The sequence below is a fragment of the Micropterus salmoides genome, unplaced genomic scaffold (assembly GCF_014851395.1).
Source record: "Micropterus salmoides isolate LMB-PRFRI ecotype aquatic unplaced genomic scaffold, ASM1485139v1 Ms_hic_scaffold_13, whole genome shotgun sequence".
In the NCBI taxonomy this organism is placed as follows: domain Eukaryota; kingdom Metazoa; phylum Chordata; class Actinopteri; order Centrarchiformes; family Centrarchidae; genus Micropterus; species Micropterus salmoides.
The window spans coordinates 35,228,898-35,246,105 of record NW_024040374.1 but is presented as its reverse complement, the minus strand read 5'-3'; the positions used below and the strand labels follow the sequence as shown (position 1 = coordinate 35,246,105).

At 41.6% G+C, this 17,208-nt stretch overlaps 1 protein-coding gene across 2 annotated transcripts; it reads left to right on the top strand.

The window, feature by feature from the left end:
* Positions 1 to 268: 268 nt before the first annotated feature.
* LOC119901323 (calcium homeostasis endoplasmic reticulum protein-like) lies at positions 269 to 16,373 on the top strand (the record flags this gene model as incomplete). Of its 2 annotated transcripts, XM_038716955.1 has the most annotated exon segments (10): positions 270 to 458; positions 1,176 to 1,349; positions 3,742 to 3,780; positions 5,365 to 5,534; positions 6,710 to 6,847; positions 6,970 to 7,121; positions 9,660 to 9,771; positions 11,109 to 11,198; positions 15,800 to 15,998; positions 16,210 to 16,373. In XM_038716955.1, coding segments are annotated over 10 exon segments (1,263 nt in total), but the record flags the coding sequence as incomplete, so codon positions are not given.
* Positions 16,374 to 17,208: the final 835 nt, after the last annotated feature.

The window sequence follows — 17,208 nt, the reverse complement described above, 5'->3', positions numbered from 1 at the left end:
TACTTGTCTATCGAGTGTGCTATAATATCATTTCCACCACTGTAAATGTTTTCATTTTCTATTGGATGTACACCCATTCCCTAACTCGTTTGTATATTTTGTACTTTTTCAATAAAGGAGGGTAAAAAAATACTATAATCTAATAATGCTTTGTCAGCCTTTCTGAAAGCGCAGTATTTGACCTGTGATAAGGACAGACAACAACGAACGAGGAATTATGAACAGGCACATTTGTGGTACCTGCTTTGAAAGACAGGACCATTTTTGCGCATGTGCAGATAGGGATCCGGGCGGCAGCTTCCGATGGACGTCACAGGAGCAATGCAGTGTTTTTTGTCAATTGTATGAAGCATTTAGAGAAATACAGAAGGAGCTGACAGATCTCTGGATGATCTATTAAGGTTCAGTGGATTCGCTGTACCTAAAGCCAAACATGGATATTCCCAACCCCCCCGAGGGTGAGCAGCACGCTGTAGGGTTGTATGGTTTTCATTAAACGATAGCTAGCAGCCATGCTACATGGAGATACAACACAGCTAACATTCCCGCTGCGTTTAGCATTTGGGCTAACACAGCTAAACGTGTATCTAACAGGTTAAGTGTGCACACAGTGGTGTTAGAATAGTAGGGCGACCTCAACCGATAACAATTTGATGTTTCATTGTGTTTTATAAGTTAGCTAACGTTAACTTTCACTGCTAAAGTTAATTATTTTTTGGCCACGTTACGACTTGCTCCTTTTCCCTAACCTTATTTGTTTCAAAGTATGGTTATCAAATAAAAATCTCGATAAGTCAGAAATAAAGCTAACGTTAGTTAAGTAAGTTAGCAAATACCGAAAAGGTCCATACACAACACCGACTGTAGGATATTACCAGTGCAGACTATGAATTTGGATCTCCTGATCAGGCCACTCCACCTGCGTGTAAAAACACCGTTGATTAACTTATGTGTGTGGTCAGCAGGACGTTAGGTCAGATTTTCAGAATATTCTAAGACAATTCCAACCTCCTGGAGCATACTGGAATACAGTGATAATACACAAGAACAAATGTTCTAAAAGTGTCAAAAAGCACAGGTCACTTTAATTAGTTTGTTATTTGATTGTCATTAGAGATATTACTAGCTGTCTCAGCTCTGACTGGATTTCCCTCTGCTTCTCTTTCCTGGTGCAGATCAAGAACTGAGGAATGTCATTGACAAGCTGGCCCAGTTTGTCGCTCGGAACGGGCCAGAGTTTGAAAAGATGACTATGGAGAAACAGAAAGACAACCCTAAGTTCTCTTTCCTCTTTGGGGGAGAATACTTCAACTACTACAAGTCCAAGCTTGCTACGGAGCAACAGCAGCGTATGTAGTTAAAGGGACAGTCCAACATAAAACCACATTTTGCACATAGATATTTGTATGGTGTTGGAATGCTCAGTTCCCAGTATGATAGAAGCCTTAATGAAATTAATGAAAATGATAAATAAATTCAAATGTAATGCAAACTTGAACAGTTTAATAAAAAGTAAAGTGATAAACATTTAAATCAGTTTAATCAAAATCATATTTAAAGCATATATAACATAATTAGAAGACATTTTGCACCCATTTACAGAATGTTGTTTTGGGAGGAACTCTTGATAGAACTCTCCAACATCATACTAATAATGCTTTTCTGTTTTAGAGTGGATTTGTCCTTTGTGTATGTAGGCATTAAGCCTGCCTTATTAGCACCTCGCTCTCCTGCTTCGTTGTGCTTACTTATAGCGCAGGGTAGCTGTTAATGTCTGCTGCCATATCAGCGGTGTTCTACAGTAGAATAACAGTACAACCAAGAGCTCCATCTTCTAGTTTTTTTTCACAGCAAAGCTACATAAAGCTGACTAGTGCTGGGTTGAACTTGGAATTCACTCTTAATTTGAAACGAGCAGGGCTGGGTATGGAACCTGAATATGTTTTAAATACATTATCTGCAGGCATCTGGTATGTAGTTTAGCACCGCTCACGCTTGAATGTAATGAGCAGGACTGCTTGATGGAAGTAATAGATTTTAAAATGTGTTTTGGATCAATTTGATGAAGCACTTAATTGTTTTTACCTGGAATATCAAATGTGTGTATTAGATGAAAACAGACATACCTAAGTTTCTATATAATGTACACTTTTACATGTATCATAATAAGGATAAGGATTTTATCCATTTTGCCCATCCCTCGTTCTTGTACAGCTGTATTGATTAAGATAGCTATAAAAAGCTGAAAGCACCCCTGTACTCACAAGTAAGTATTCTAAGTATATAGCTGTGTCTCAATTCGGATACTTCCGTTAGTTCACTAACATGTAGTACACTGTGTACACAATGTACTTACTTGCTTAGTGCATGAAATTCGGCAGTGTAGTGTCAAATCAAACACAATGGTTGTGCCCTTATTAGAAGTGACGATTGCAGCATTTAACTGCTGCTGCTGCTTTTTGCACTGCATTTTGCCATACTTGTCAACGTGGACGCACTTATGCCCTCAAATTAGCAAGTGTGAGTATGGAAGGGAGCAAATTCAGAAACAGCATAAGTATTTATGCTTCTTTAACCAAATTCAGGTATTGCATAACACAATACCCAGCCCTAAACAACAACCCTGTTCCCAATTAAATATCCTGACTGACATGAACTCATCCTTTGTGGCCTTCTAGTAGCTGTAGCTGAAAATGTCTGTCCCAGTTCACATCTTAAAGGGTAATTCTGGTTTTATACAAACTGGGTCTTATTAAGTTTTTTTGCCCATTATTCTTACCAATAATTATCACTTTTGCCTTGATGAGAAATCTAGCAGTTTGTGTACAGTGTTATCATAACTGATAGTAATGATGGCTAGGAGTACAAAAATAAGACCCAAATTTTAATTAAGCCAGAATTTTTCTTCAGCTTTTCACATATCCTTTATCCTCTGCATCAAATGAGATATGTATGTACTTGTCATGATATATACAAGCAGGCCAGAGTTGAATGTAATTTTTAAAAGTCTGTTGATGAGGACTTACTGTATGTGAGAAGCAAACATCTAGGCAACTAGTGTCAAGTAGTGTCTGTTGAAACTGCCATGGCAGAAAATATCAGTTGAAATTAAAAACTCAAGAAGTCTGTGCAACATCTTTGAACCCAACCATGTGTTTGGCCTGTGAAAGTGTAGACACTAGAAGCATCAGCATATCGAAGTATGAGACCCTTGAATTGGGATGCAGCTTGCATCAGCCTCTTAATTACCATCAATACACTTCTTTTGATTGCTCATTGTAATCACCACTGATGGTAGACACTGGATGTGCTCCAAAACCATGAGCCATGTGGGCATAGTTTCCAACCCACTTCAGTTCAGCACACAGAATGCCTTGCACGTGTAATTTATGCCGACCTGAACTGACCTCTCTGAAAGACTAGTAAACAAAATACCTTTTAATAAAAGCGTTGTGAACAAGACTATTAAACCCAATGCTAAATGGGAGAGTAAATCCCTGTACATGTAAGTCCCTGATGCAACTGATTTGAGGTAAAGGAACAGATATGTTTTTCATTTTAGTGTTATGTATTCTTTTTAATGAGCTTTGTTATTGCTTATGGAGGCACAGTCAGAGCTTCTTACAGCACCTACAGGTTTGGTCAGTTTGAATGATAACAGCACAGTTTTGGATGCAGGGTTGCATTGAGTTCTTCTGTCATACCACTGAAATGCATTAAAGTTTGCTTTTCTCCACTTAGATCCCTCTACCCACGATGGGGAGGAGTATAAATCTGAAGGTATTTATTTGGAACCAAATTTTCCAGACAAATCAAAATTCTAGTTGGCAGTCACATTTTGTTGTTTCACATTTTGCTGGACATTATCACACCTGTGCTTATTGGTTTGTTTTCATTTGCATTTTTCATGAAAGTATTTTTTTTTTTTTCCTTTTTTGGAGTTTGTGCTGTAATGCTGTTTTGAGGCTTGACTGAAGATTTCTCAGACGGTGTAAGCTGTAAGCTGTCAGGTTGGCTCACAGAAACATGAGGAGGATCCTGGTGACATGTCTTTAAGCAGGGCTTGTTTTTAATGTCTTTGTCTCTGGAAAGCTTCTTCTCAGGATTCAGGGCAGCTGTAGTGTAAGGGCTGCACAACAGTATTGTTAATAGAATATTGATAAAAGTATTATCTCTGTTTCTTGATCAAGGTTTCTCTACAGGCCTAGTTTCATAACTATACACTGGCAGCAGTGGGTGATGATTCCTTTCCTTTGTGCTGAATGTTCTCCTGTGCACTAGCAGAAACTGCTGGGCTAGCGTGATGATGAACAGTCTGCCTAACCTCTTTGTTATCTGGAGAGCTCCTGGATAGGATGGACACGGACGGGTGCACAGTCCCTATAATGTTATGCTGATATAATTTCTGAAAAATATCATAAACGGAATGTATGTTACTGCATGAGAAATGAAGACTACAGTACAGGTCACAAGGTATAAATACAATACCGATGACAGTAAAATGTTATAGGAGATATATTTAAATATTGAGTGAGGTCAGATGTGTCTGTATATACAAGAGTATAAACTATTTTAAGCTCACCTTACAATACAGTATTAGGTAGCTAGTTTTAGGCCCCACACAGCTCATCAGTAATCAACTCGCGTTACTGCCGTGCCACATCGCCATCAAACTGGAGGCCTAAAATCCGCAGTTCAAATTTGTTGAGCCAGAGTTTTACTGAGGGCAACTTGTATTATTACGTTATTTATGAACTCCTCCCTAGTTAAAATTATATATGTTTAATTATAATAAAGCATTTTTTGTTTTACCTCTGGATATGTAGGCCAGGGGTTATGTCAAGCCATGAACATAAAATTCTTTTATTGGTTGTAAAATATTTCCACCTCTTGGAAATATCAAAATGTGATTTCATCTCATTGTGTAGCCCGGCTGTAGTTGAGTAACCAATATTTCTGCGTTTTCCAACCTTGGTGCTTCTGATCTTTATGATTTTTGGAGAAGCAAACGTGTTTTCTTTCCTCAGCTGCTCCTCCTGTAGTAGTCAGTGGGTTAGGAATGACAGTAGTGGTTGTGTTAATGTGCACTGCATGTCTTTGTAAATTTTGCTGACTCTTCTGCTTTGTTCCTGGAACGTTTCAACAGCTTGATGTATGTAATCTTTTACATGTAATTTGAGCTTTAGGTTACTTTAATTGAAATAGTTTTGTGTAAAGAAATTTGTGCCTTGTGTTTGATATATGTAATACAGCTTTCACTTTGGGCATCTGCAGCCTGTCAGTAGTCATACAGTATCAGTAATATGCCCAACCTAAAGACTTCAAATGTTCATGTTAAATGCTGTCCTGCTGGTGTTTCTGCAGAAATGTACAACCTGGGCACCAAAGATGTGGTTGATATTCCTCCTCCACCAATCCCAATGATTGCCCCACCTCCGATTCCTCAGCCTTCTGCGCCCTCTATTGATGAGCTCATCCAACAGAGCCAGTGGAATCTGCAGCAGCAGGAGCAGCATCTGCACACACTCAGACAGGTATGGAGCAAGAAAGAAAGTATAACTCTAGCGCACAGAGGACATTCTTTCCTCAGATGATTTATTTATACTTTTTTGTGGTTGATTTCTTTTAGCTGCTAACGAGCAATGTTCTTTCTGAAGTAACCAGGCAGAAAAGAGGTCAGCTAAGGGAGTTTTGCAGTGGCAAGACAGCTTAAACGTGTTTATGATCACACAATTACTGTAATAGCATGAAAAGCATTTGATCAAAGGCCAAACCCTAATGAATTTAAACCCCTACAGAAGACTATTTCAACAAACAAAACATGGATCACAAATGTTGTACCTGCAGGGGAAATAAATGCCTGTGAATACATAGGGGGGGGAGGGAGGCAGCCTACACAATATACACACAGAGGTACAGACAGTAAAGGTGATGTTGCTATAGACTAAATGAAAAATGGTACAGATATTTATAGTAGTGTTAATGATAACAATCGTAATGTTAATGATTATAATAACAATAATAACAATAGGACTAGTAACAATAGTTGTTGTAGCAGAGGGTGTCGAGCAGGAACACGGGGGCAGCAGGTGACCCGCAGCCACAGATCCAGACTCCACAGCTCCAGAGCCAGAAAACCTGCAGGAAGTGATAGGAGGAGAGAGGAGAGGGACGAGAAAGCACAAGACTACCAGAAAGGGGAGAAGTTGTGTTAGTAACATGCAATAATGGGATGAGGTTGCATACAGAGGGAGAGAAAGTAGAGGAGATTTTGTTTCCTTCCTGTTAGCTCATCAGCCATCAACTTCTTAAAATAACTTCAGCACAGAGAAAGCAACATAAAAACAAAATAGCAACAATTTTGAAGGTTATGAAAACATTTCCAGCCGACAAGAGCCTGCAGCATCACGTGTCCCCGGAGCGTCGGAGTAACGGTTATTAGGGTTAGGATTAGCCTTAGTTAGGTTACCCTAACAGCATTTAGTGTAACTCCATCAGCTGTTGCTGTAAACACACCGCTGCATGGTGGCTGGTGTTTCCAGGCAATACATTTATACACTTGTGTGGCTATCTGACTGTTGTGATTGGAAAAGAGAAGCAGTCATAGAAAAACACCTGACATTCTCCAGTTAAAGCCAGTAGCCTCTCGCCCATTCAGAAATTCACTGCAAGGCAACTTTGTCAACTTTCTCTGCCTTTCTCAATGTAGGAACAAGTGACTGCAGCCATAGCTCTGGCTATGGAGCAGCAGACCCAAAAACTGCTCCTGGAAACTCAGTTGGACATCACAGAGTTTGACAACCTGCTGCAGCCCATCATAGACACCTGCACCAAAGATGCCATCTCTGTAAGGCTGCCAGAATGGACTTTTTTAGGAATGCTTCTGTACAGAGATTACTGAAATAACTGAAGAATAAGCTTTATATCTCACTCATGTGTTCTCTGTTTTCTCTTCTGTCTTCCTCTCAGGCTGGCAAAAACTGGATGTTTAACAACGCCAAGACTCCACCACACTGTGAATTGATGACATCACACCTTCGCAACCGCATCACTGCAGATGGAGCACATTTTGAGCTTCGCCTGCATCTCATCTATTTAACCAATGATGTTCTCCACCACTGGTACGTAAACCAAACTGCATACACATACACGTGGATTAATTTACTCCTACACTTTTTTCATCAGAATAATAATATAATTAGTCTTCTATGCAGTGCTATGTAGCCCCATTTACACCTTCATTACCATGACCTCTGATTACAAGAACACATACCTATACAAGTATAAAACCACTTGCTGTCTGTATCAAACATTGAACAAGCACAGGTGTCTTATTATTGGGCACCCATTGCTAATTAATTAAGTTTAATATTTGATTTCACTAAATGGACTGTATAAATTAAATGTATACATGTACAATGAAACTGTAAGCATGAGTTTAACATGTAAGCAATTACAAAATGTCTTGTCTAATATCAATGTATCTGTGTAATCAATCAATTTTGAGATAAAATTTTGATTATCGATTTAAAGAGGTGGTATTATGGTTTTTGGCTTTTTCCTTCTCCTATTGAGTTATATATCTTTTTTTGTGCATGGAATAGGTTTGCAAAGTGAAAAAGCCCAAAGTCCAGCCCAAAGGAAGTTCCCATCTCCCAGGGAAAACTCTGTTCTGAACTGCCTGAAAACAGCTCGTTTGTAGTCCAGCCTTTACTTCCCTTTCTTGTGACGTCACAATGAAAATACGTGTCATAATGGTCGCTGAGCGACTAGTCCGACACACCCTCAAAAACACAGTGGAAAAACACTGAGCTGCAGCACACACGTCCTCGCGCTTCCAAACACTAGCTACCCTCCAGGCAGTCAGTGGACATAAAGTTGTTACTGTGATGTAGAGACAGAGCTCAGTTAAAACTTTATGGATGAAAGATACTTTTGTTACAGATTAATAACTCACCACTCTGAAACTCTTGCTCCAGTCCAAATTAGCAACCTGGTCGGCAACATGTAGCCTACAGCTGAATCAAAGCTGTTTACCGTCTTTTCGCTGACCCGCCTTTCTCTGCTTCTGATTGGCTAGTAGTCCTTAACTAGGAACTGCGCATGTGCAACTCCCAACAAAGATCATTTAGAGACACTCCATAGCTAAAACAAAGCCAGGGGGGAAAAGAGGAGCTGCAGCAATGTGCAGTATGACAAAAATATGGTGTTTTTTTTGAAAATTAAACCATGTAAACCATTTCAAACCAGTGTTCTGGCACAACCCCTAAATAAGATTTTGAACCTGAAAATGAGCATAATACCACCTCTTTAAAAGTGTACATATATAAATCAAGCAAAATCGATTTGTGGATTTGCTGTTTTTCTCTTTTATCACTTTTAACTTAATAACCTCTGGACTGACATTTAAAGGTGACTGCTGGGAAAGTAATATTTTGATATTTCTTGACATTTAATAGAATAATTTATCAATTGATTAATTGAAAAAACTATTGAGACACTGACCAATAGCCACTAGTTGTAGCCTTGGTCCAATTGACCCTTCGCTATCCCAGGCCCCAAATACACAGCTGGCCAATCACAGTGCAGTGTAGGACTTGCTCTAACTGAAGTCCGACACTTTCATGACTGCGCTCCATTGACTTGTATGCAAAAGGAGTTGTTTTCTAGCTCTTTTTTTTATTTTCTGGGGTTTTTTTTGTAAAAACGCTGTTCCTGGGGCACTTGTAATAGTTAGTCGCTACCCAGAGAGTAGTACTATTTATTCTCTTTCCAAAACCTAAAACATCTCCAGAAAAATGTTGGCTGTGGATTATTCCTAATGTTAACGTTAGTTAGCTAGCGTTAGCTAACTAACGTTAAAAGCCGAACAGTAGGGCTGTGTCCGAAATCACCAACTACTCGCTCACAAAAGTAGTGTACAACTGATGGTCACTAACCAAGCCGTATATACCATCATGCATTGCACTGATAGAAAAAACTGATTGTCCGACGGCAATGACATAATTAACAGCGCTGAAATAACGGTCGGAGTAGTGTTGAGTAGTTTTCATAATGCGAGTGAGCTCACTATATAGTGCTCTACATTCATCTCCCTATAGGGAGTAATGAATGAGTGGGGATTTCGGACACAGCCTGGGGCTTTATTACGTTACATTTGGTAGTTAGCTAACGCGAGCTACTACTGTTCTGCTTTTTAATGATTCTAATACTGAACGGAGGCCTACCCAGCTGTACTGGAACAGTGTTGATCCTTAATATTAGTTGTCTTATATCTCAATCGTCAGGTGATGCTGTGGTTTACTTTTACTCTGTGATCGGTAGCCTTTATCGTCTTCATTTTTTCATGTCAGTTTGACAGCCTGAATACAATCTTCAAATAATGTATAAAAACTGCTTTTTCCAAAAATTTGACAGTATTTTTCCGGAGAGTGCAGTAATAGACAGTGGCAGCTCCATGATGAAAGTCAGACAGTTTGTCAGACTTAGTAACAGTAACAACAGTAACTCAGGGGGGCATGGCTTATGGAAGGGTCGATTATGAAACAAATCTTGAAGAAGCTTAATTGGGCATTCCAATGAGATTTTGTGGAAATATTTAGTAAACAACCTTTACTATGTGCCTTTTGTAACATGATGTGCTTAATGTGTCCTTCCAGCCAGCGGAAGCAGCAGAAGGATTTGTTGGCAGCTCTGCAAAAAGTTGTGGTTCCCATCTACTGCACCAGCTTTCTGGCTGTAGAGGAAGAGAAGCAGCAGAAGATTACCAGGGTAAACACCTGCTGACTTTAAAAGCATGTACCTGCTGTAGGAGCAGGTCAATGTGCTTTTGGACTGAAGCTGCTAACAGGCATCTTTTTTTAAAGATTACACAGGTGTTTTATTCTTAGTATTAACATAAACATTGTGGGAAACCCCCTTTCAGTCAGAATAATTATAATTATTTAATCAATTATGTCAACATTTCTGTTCAGTCAATTCAGTTTAAGGGCCTTCTATAGTCAGTTAATGGTGTTATGTAGTATAATGACTAACATCATGTTAGTTACACTGATTTGAGTGTATCTTATTTTTAATAGCACATTATCCAAATGCAATTTGTCAGCAAACAATCCTGCAGTCTAACCAAATCTGATCCGATCTGTGACTGATCGATCGGAGCACCCTTAGGGTTAGGTTATAAAAAATATCCCAAGCTTGAAACATCTAACTGAAGACTGTTCAGTCCATCATCCGAAAATGGAAGGAGCATGGCACAACTGCAAACCTACCAAATATGGTTGACCACCTAAACTTACAGGCCGGACAAGGAGACCATTGATCAGAGAGGCAGCCAAGAGGCACATGGTCACTCTGGAGGAGCTGTAGAGATCCACAGCTCAGCTGGCACAATCTGTCCACAGGACAACTATTAGTCATGCACTCGACAAATCTGACCTTTTATAGAGGAGTGGTAAGAAGAAAGCCATTGTTGAAAAGAATCCATAAAGAGTCCTGTTTGTGGTTTACAAAAAGCCATGATCAGGGACACAAAAACGGGACACACAAAAAAAGGTGCTCTGGTCAGATGACACCAAAATTTAAGTTTTTCGCCTAAACACAAGGCGCTAAGTGTGGCGGAAAACTATCACTGCACATCCCCCTGAACACACCATCCCCACTGTGAAACATGGGGGTGGCAGCATCATGCTGTAGGGATACTTTTCTTCAGCAGGGATAGGGAAGCTGGTCAGAGGTTCACCTTCCAGCAGGACACTGACCCTAAACATACAGCCAGAGCTACAATGGAGTGGTTTAGATCAAAGCATATTCATGTGTTTAGAATGGCCCAGTCAAAGTCCAGACCTAAATCCATTGAGAATCTGTGGCAAGACTTGAAAATTGCTGTTATGCTAAGTTTGTTATAGCATGAAATCCCAATAAAATACATTTACGTTTATGGTTGTAATGTGAAAAAATGTGGAAAAGTTCAAGGGGAGTGAATACTTTTGCAAGCCACTATAAATATACCACATATGTAAATGAAGATTCTTCAGCACTTTCTGCTTTTTCTTCTAATTTATTGAAGTGGAAAATTATGTGTGTCTGATCATTTCCTTACCTCCCAGTTGTTGCAGCTTTGGGAGAAGAATGGATACTTTGATGATGAGACCATTCAACAGCTCCAGAATCCAGCATTGGGCCTTGGCCAGTACCAGGTGAGTAGAATAAGACTTAACACTCTATTTTTTCTCTACTTTTATGCAGTTTTCCTCATATACTAGTCTGTTTTTGTGATGTGCACCAAACAAACAAAGTGTTTGTGTTGAAATGTATCTATTTATGTGATTTAGGAAGATTCCTACCAATAATATTAATTCAATCTGTATTTATTTTGGAAATACATATACAGTGTGGCCATAAAGTATTTAGTCAGCCACTGATTGTGCAAGTTCTGCTACTTAGAAAGATGAGAGAGGTCTGTAATTTTCATCATAGGTACACTTTAACTATGAGAGACAAAATGAGAAAAAAAAAATCCAGAAAATCACATTGTAGGATTTTTAAAGAATTTATTTGTAAATTATGGTGGAAAATAAGTATTTGGTCACCCACAAACAAGCAAGATTTCTGGCTCTCACAGACCTGTAACTTCTTCTTTAAGAAGCTCCTCTGTCCTCCACTCGTTACCTGGATTAATGGCACCTGTTTGTACTTTTTGGCCCCCTGTAGCTGTGCAGAAAATAAACAAGTGATCCTAGTCACCAAGAAACACAAATAAGAAACTTGGATATTAAAATTAAAAATCCATAAGAAGAAGTTAAAGGTCCAGTGTGTAATATTTCTGAGGTTCTCATTCATAGCATTCGTTTCGATGTCTCACTATAGGATGCGCCTCCCTGCATATTCCTCAAAAGCATTTATCGCAGTACGCCAATCCTGATTGGCTGGTGATCGCGGTGTCTGTGACTGGTTGGTCGACCTACCCTTAAATAACTTACGCAGACACCATTCAAAAGGGCTGGAACACGCCCGCTTGGCCGTTGAAGCCCCCGGTTCATGTAGGCACCGCGCCTGCTTCACCGTTAACACTGGCTGCATCCAGACAAAATATTCCCTGAACCTGGATGTGGATCTGCTGTCCAGGTGGCGCACCGCTATAGCAATTGGGCTCTGCATCCAGCCATTGTGAGGCAAGTGTGGTCACATTATGGCCGGGCAGAGGTTGACCTGTTTGCATCGAGAGTCAATATGCGGTGTGCACTGTTTTTCTCAATATGATCTAGTTGCGCCTCTCGGCGTGGACGCGCTTGTGCACGTGTGGCCCCCGGTCCTCCTGTACGCCTTCCCTCCAGTGGCTCTGATAACCCCCTGACTCTGTCCAGGGTGAGGGAGCACCGCTGCAGACTGATCCTCATAGCCCCGCACTCTCCACAATTACAGTGTACCTGGCTGCTGTTGCTGCTTGTCATGTGGGGTTTGGAGGCGAAACAGCCAGCCAGCAACCCTTGGTCTGATGTCTTATGGAAGGAGCATGTTGGTTATTCCCTGTTTCCAGGCCATTGGCCACACCATGGGATCTTGCAGTGGTTTTGGATGGGCTCTCTGTCCCCCCTTTTGAACTACTGGGGGAAGTTGACTCAAAACATCTAAGACCGTGTTGTTGCTGGCTTTGGCGTCTGTGAAACGGCTCTCGGTGCATCCGTCATGCACTCAGTTTGCTCCAGGGGGTGTCAGAGTGTCAATGAAGCCTAACCCTCCCTTTGTGCCCAAGGTGATTGACTCATGCTCACCCATTGACCTTTGGGCATTCTCTTCGCCGCCCCTGTAGAGGAGCGGTTGCATGGGCTGTGTCCAGTTTGTGCCCTGCGCATTTACATGGACAGGACTAAGGACTTTGTCTCCTGGGCTAGCCCCTGTATGGACAAGCCCGTTACCAAGCAACGGCTCTCCCACTGGATTGTGGGAGTCGGGTTTGCAGGCTCCGTCAGGCCTACGGGCTCACTCGTGGACTTGCTGCATCCTGGGCCGTGTTTAAAGGGGTCCCTACCCAGGAGATTTGTGCGGTGGCGAGCTGGTCGTCGCCCATTACCTTTGCCCGGTTTTATAAACTGGAAGTCTCTGCTCAGAGTATGCCGTCATTATCCCCCACACCAGTCTCTTGTCAGAATAACAGAGATTACAACACCAGTTCTCAAGGAGAGGCTGGAGAGGCTACAGACAGATCACCAGCTACAAACCTAAAACCCCCCACTCCATGAACGACTCGCACCTTGCCAACGAGCTGAACCAGATTTACTGTTGTTTTTAAAGACAATGGGACAGATCTGACACCATCCCCCGTCACACCACTGACCGGCCACAGTCCTTCATCTCATCCCCCACCTCCTCCCCCTCTCTTACCATCCAAGAGAGGGATGTCAACAGACTGTTCAGGAGACAGAAACCTCGCAAAGCAGCTGGGCCGGACTCTGTCTCCCCATCCACCCTGAAGCACTGTACTGATCAGCTGTCTCCGGTGTTCAGACATTTTTAACACCTCACTGGAGACATGCCATGTGCTAGCCTGCTTCAAAGCCTCCACCATCATCCCTGTCCCCAAGAAACCAAGGACCACGGGACTAAATGACTACAGACCTGTCGTCCTGACCTCTGTGGTAAGGAAGTCTTTTGAGCGCCTTGTGTTGTCCCACCTAAAATCCATCACAGACCCACTCCTGGACCCCCGGCAGTTCGCCTACAGAGCCAACAGGTCTGTAGATGATGCAGTGAACATGGCCCTTCACTACATCCTCCAGCACCTGGACTCCCGAGGAACCTACGCCAGGATCCTGTTTGTGGATTTTAGCTCTGCTTTCAACACCATCATCCCGGCCCTGCTGCAGGACAAGCTGTCCCAGCTGAGCGTGCCTGACTCCACCTGCAGGTGGATCACAGACGGACAGGAAGCAAACACGTCAAGATGGGAAAACGTGTTTCTGATTCCAGGACCATCAGCACTGGTTCCCCTCGGTGCTGCATTCTTTCCCCCCTTCTCTTCTCTCTGTACACCAACAGCTGTACTCCAGACACCAGTCTGTCAAGCTCCTGAAGTTTGCGGATGACACCACCCTCACTGGGCTCATCTCAATGATGAATCCGCCTACAGGTGGAAGATCGACCATCTGGTGTCCTGGTGCAGCCAGAACAGTCTGGAGCTCAACGCTCTGAAGACAGTGGAGATGGTCGTGGAACAAACTGTTTCAGACTCTCCCCTCTGGCAGGAGGCTGCGGTCCATCAGGACCAAAACCTCTCACCACAAAAACAGCTTCTTCCCATCTGCAACTAGCCTCATTAACAAGGCCCGGGCCCCCAACTGACACTCACCCCTTTAAAATAATACAGTCGTCTGCAAAATATCACTTCATGTCATGTCATGTCATGCACGAACCTGGCACATTGCACATATTTGTTGTTAATTTGTTGTTAATTGTAAATTGTTGTTGTTCCATTGTTTTTATTTTATTATTTTTATTTTTTTATATTGTCAGTTGTATTATTTTCTCTCTATTCTTCTGTTATTCTTATATAACTTCCATTTGTTTATTACATATTTATATATTTCTACATCTATTTATGTCAGCTGTATGTCTGTCTACGTGTAGCACCTTAACACCAAAGCAAAATCCTTGTATGTGTAAATCACTACTTGGCAATAAAGCTCCTTTTGATTCTGATTCAAAATGTCAGTATTTCGTGCATTCCTTGATAATTAAGCAAGCAGACTCATAGTAGCCTGCCATTTGCTTCTTCGCATCGCAATATGACTTTCTTCAAATCGTGCAGCCCTAATATTTTATAAATTGCATGCATCTTGTCTCTCTTGAAAAATCTGAAGTGTCTCCTAATATTTGATTTGTAGGATTTGGAAGGAACATGTTGCTATTCCTCCTACATGTTAAACTAATGTGACACACCTTGGCCCCCGTAGTAGCTGATTGGCCACTGTGGCCAGTGGAGATGAGAGAAACACTTTAGGAGGAATCAGTGTAAATGTAATTAAACCAATTTGATATCAAATTATTTGTCACGTTTCTAAATAATAAAGGCATTGGGACTTTAATAATAACTATATAAATAAATTGGATATACCGGCTGCAAAGATGTGAGAATTCATCCAAAACTTTTTTTTCACATTTTCAGTGAGGGGTGCAGGACAATCACAGGGCGCACAGGCGGTAATAAAGTATAAAAGTCAATAAAAACACACTGTTAGTGCAGATTGTGGAGGCGGAAATACTCTCTATGTTTTCATTGGATTATGTTCTCTTGGGAGTCCTTCTGCTTAGAACCATCTCCATGGCAGAGGATCACACTCACCTCTCCATAATCGTACAGTTTTATTGTTTTTTTCCCCCCCTTTGGACACCCCTTTTATGTTTCTTGGACTTTAAAGACCTAAGTGAATTTTTCAAATATGCAGAGGAGAAAAATGCAGTTTTATGTATTAATTAGTCTATATTGGTTGTTTTCACAAGTATAACAAGCCACGTAGATATTCCAGCAGCTGCAAACACCAATATGCAATTATTGACAGCATATTTGGGGCGATGTATGTGATGTAGTATATATTTTTCATTTTACTGTTTGGTGCTCCATGACGATAACCTCTTTATCTCTCACAGCCTCTCTCTCTGTTTCTGCTGGTACTTTTAAAGGGGATGAGAGGAGCTTGTGTGATTGGTCATTACTGAATACTGACTACCCATAATAATAATAATTTCAGGAAAATAAAGACCTTAGTCAGATCAGATTTAACACCCTTGTCCTCTCTCTCAGGCCTCTCTGATAACAGAGTATGCGGCGGTGGTGCAGCCCATCCAGCTGGCCTTCCAGCAGCAGATCCAGGCTTTAAAGATCCAGCACGAAGAGTTTGTTACCAGCGTCAAACAGCAGCAGCCGCAGCAGCCTGCCCCTGTAGCACAGATAGCTACACCTGCTGAGCCTGAAAAGGCTCCACCTATGACCACACAAGCTGGTGAGAACAAAAGGCACAGTCTTAATAGTCATTTTGTTCAGTTTAAAACATGAAAAACATTAGAACAGTTGCATACATTATCAGTTGTAGTTCTGGGGACATTTTCATCTTGTCTTGTTAATTTCTGCTGTATCGGTTTATGACCTGCTCTATGTTGGGCAAGTACATGTATCTTTGTGCTGTAATGTGACGGTGTGTGTGTTGTGTGTAGGGGATGTTAAGCCTCCCATGTCGGGTCCTCCTACAGGGGATTTTGATGGAGCTACATCCAGACCACAGGACCCCAGCAACCCCAGTGGACCCTCAGACATCCCGTCCAACAAGCCTGCATGGTATGACCCCCAGCACATTGGCCCCTGGAATCCCAACCAGCCGGTAAAGACCTATGTGTTTCTCTCTGTGTGTGCATGTTTGTGTGTATGCGTGCATACTTTATTTTGAGTCTCTGTAGGTGCTTTGAAAAATAACAGCTCAGTTGGGCTTGGGACAGGAAGGCACTGACTCATCTTTGCTCTCCAACACCATTTACATTTATTCATTAGACACTTTCAAAACAGCCAGTATACAATATGTGATGAAGAGTGACTGGTCTGTACATTAGTTTGGTGTACAAAGCAGCTGCTGGATAGGGTAGTGGTTAAGAGTGGAGAATGAGGCTCAGTTTGATGACTAGAGTTGGCACAAGTAGATAAGAGAGAGAGAAGAGAAGATTACGTTTTGTTGAAGCCATTCCCAGCTCACCGGTCTTTGCAGTTGCGGTGCCTGTGGATGGTCCTGCCCTGATTCCCGCAATCACCCACTGCAGTTCTGCATGCAAGAGCTCCACCCCTTATGTCATGTCTTGCCCTATGTCATTTCTGTAGCTTAATAATTCTTGTTGTACCCTCCGTGGTGTCCATAGACCTTTTATTTATTGTATAATTGTCTGAGTTGTCTTCTGTGGTTAATCTCAGTACGGGTACACTGAGGAAGGCGGTTGTATATTTTATCATTGATAATCAGTTGTACACACAGGCTGCCAAGTGTCCTCAAGGAAAAACAATATTTTGTAACAGAAACAGGTCGCACTCCCCTGCATTTCCATCACCGTACTTCAGATGCTTTTAAAACAGATCTCCAGAATTTCCTGCTGTGGGTCTGTACAGTGTGCAGTGCACCTGGAAAGTATTCACAGCGCTTCACTTTTTGTCATGTTACAGCCTTATTCCAA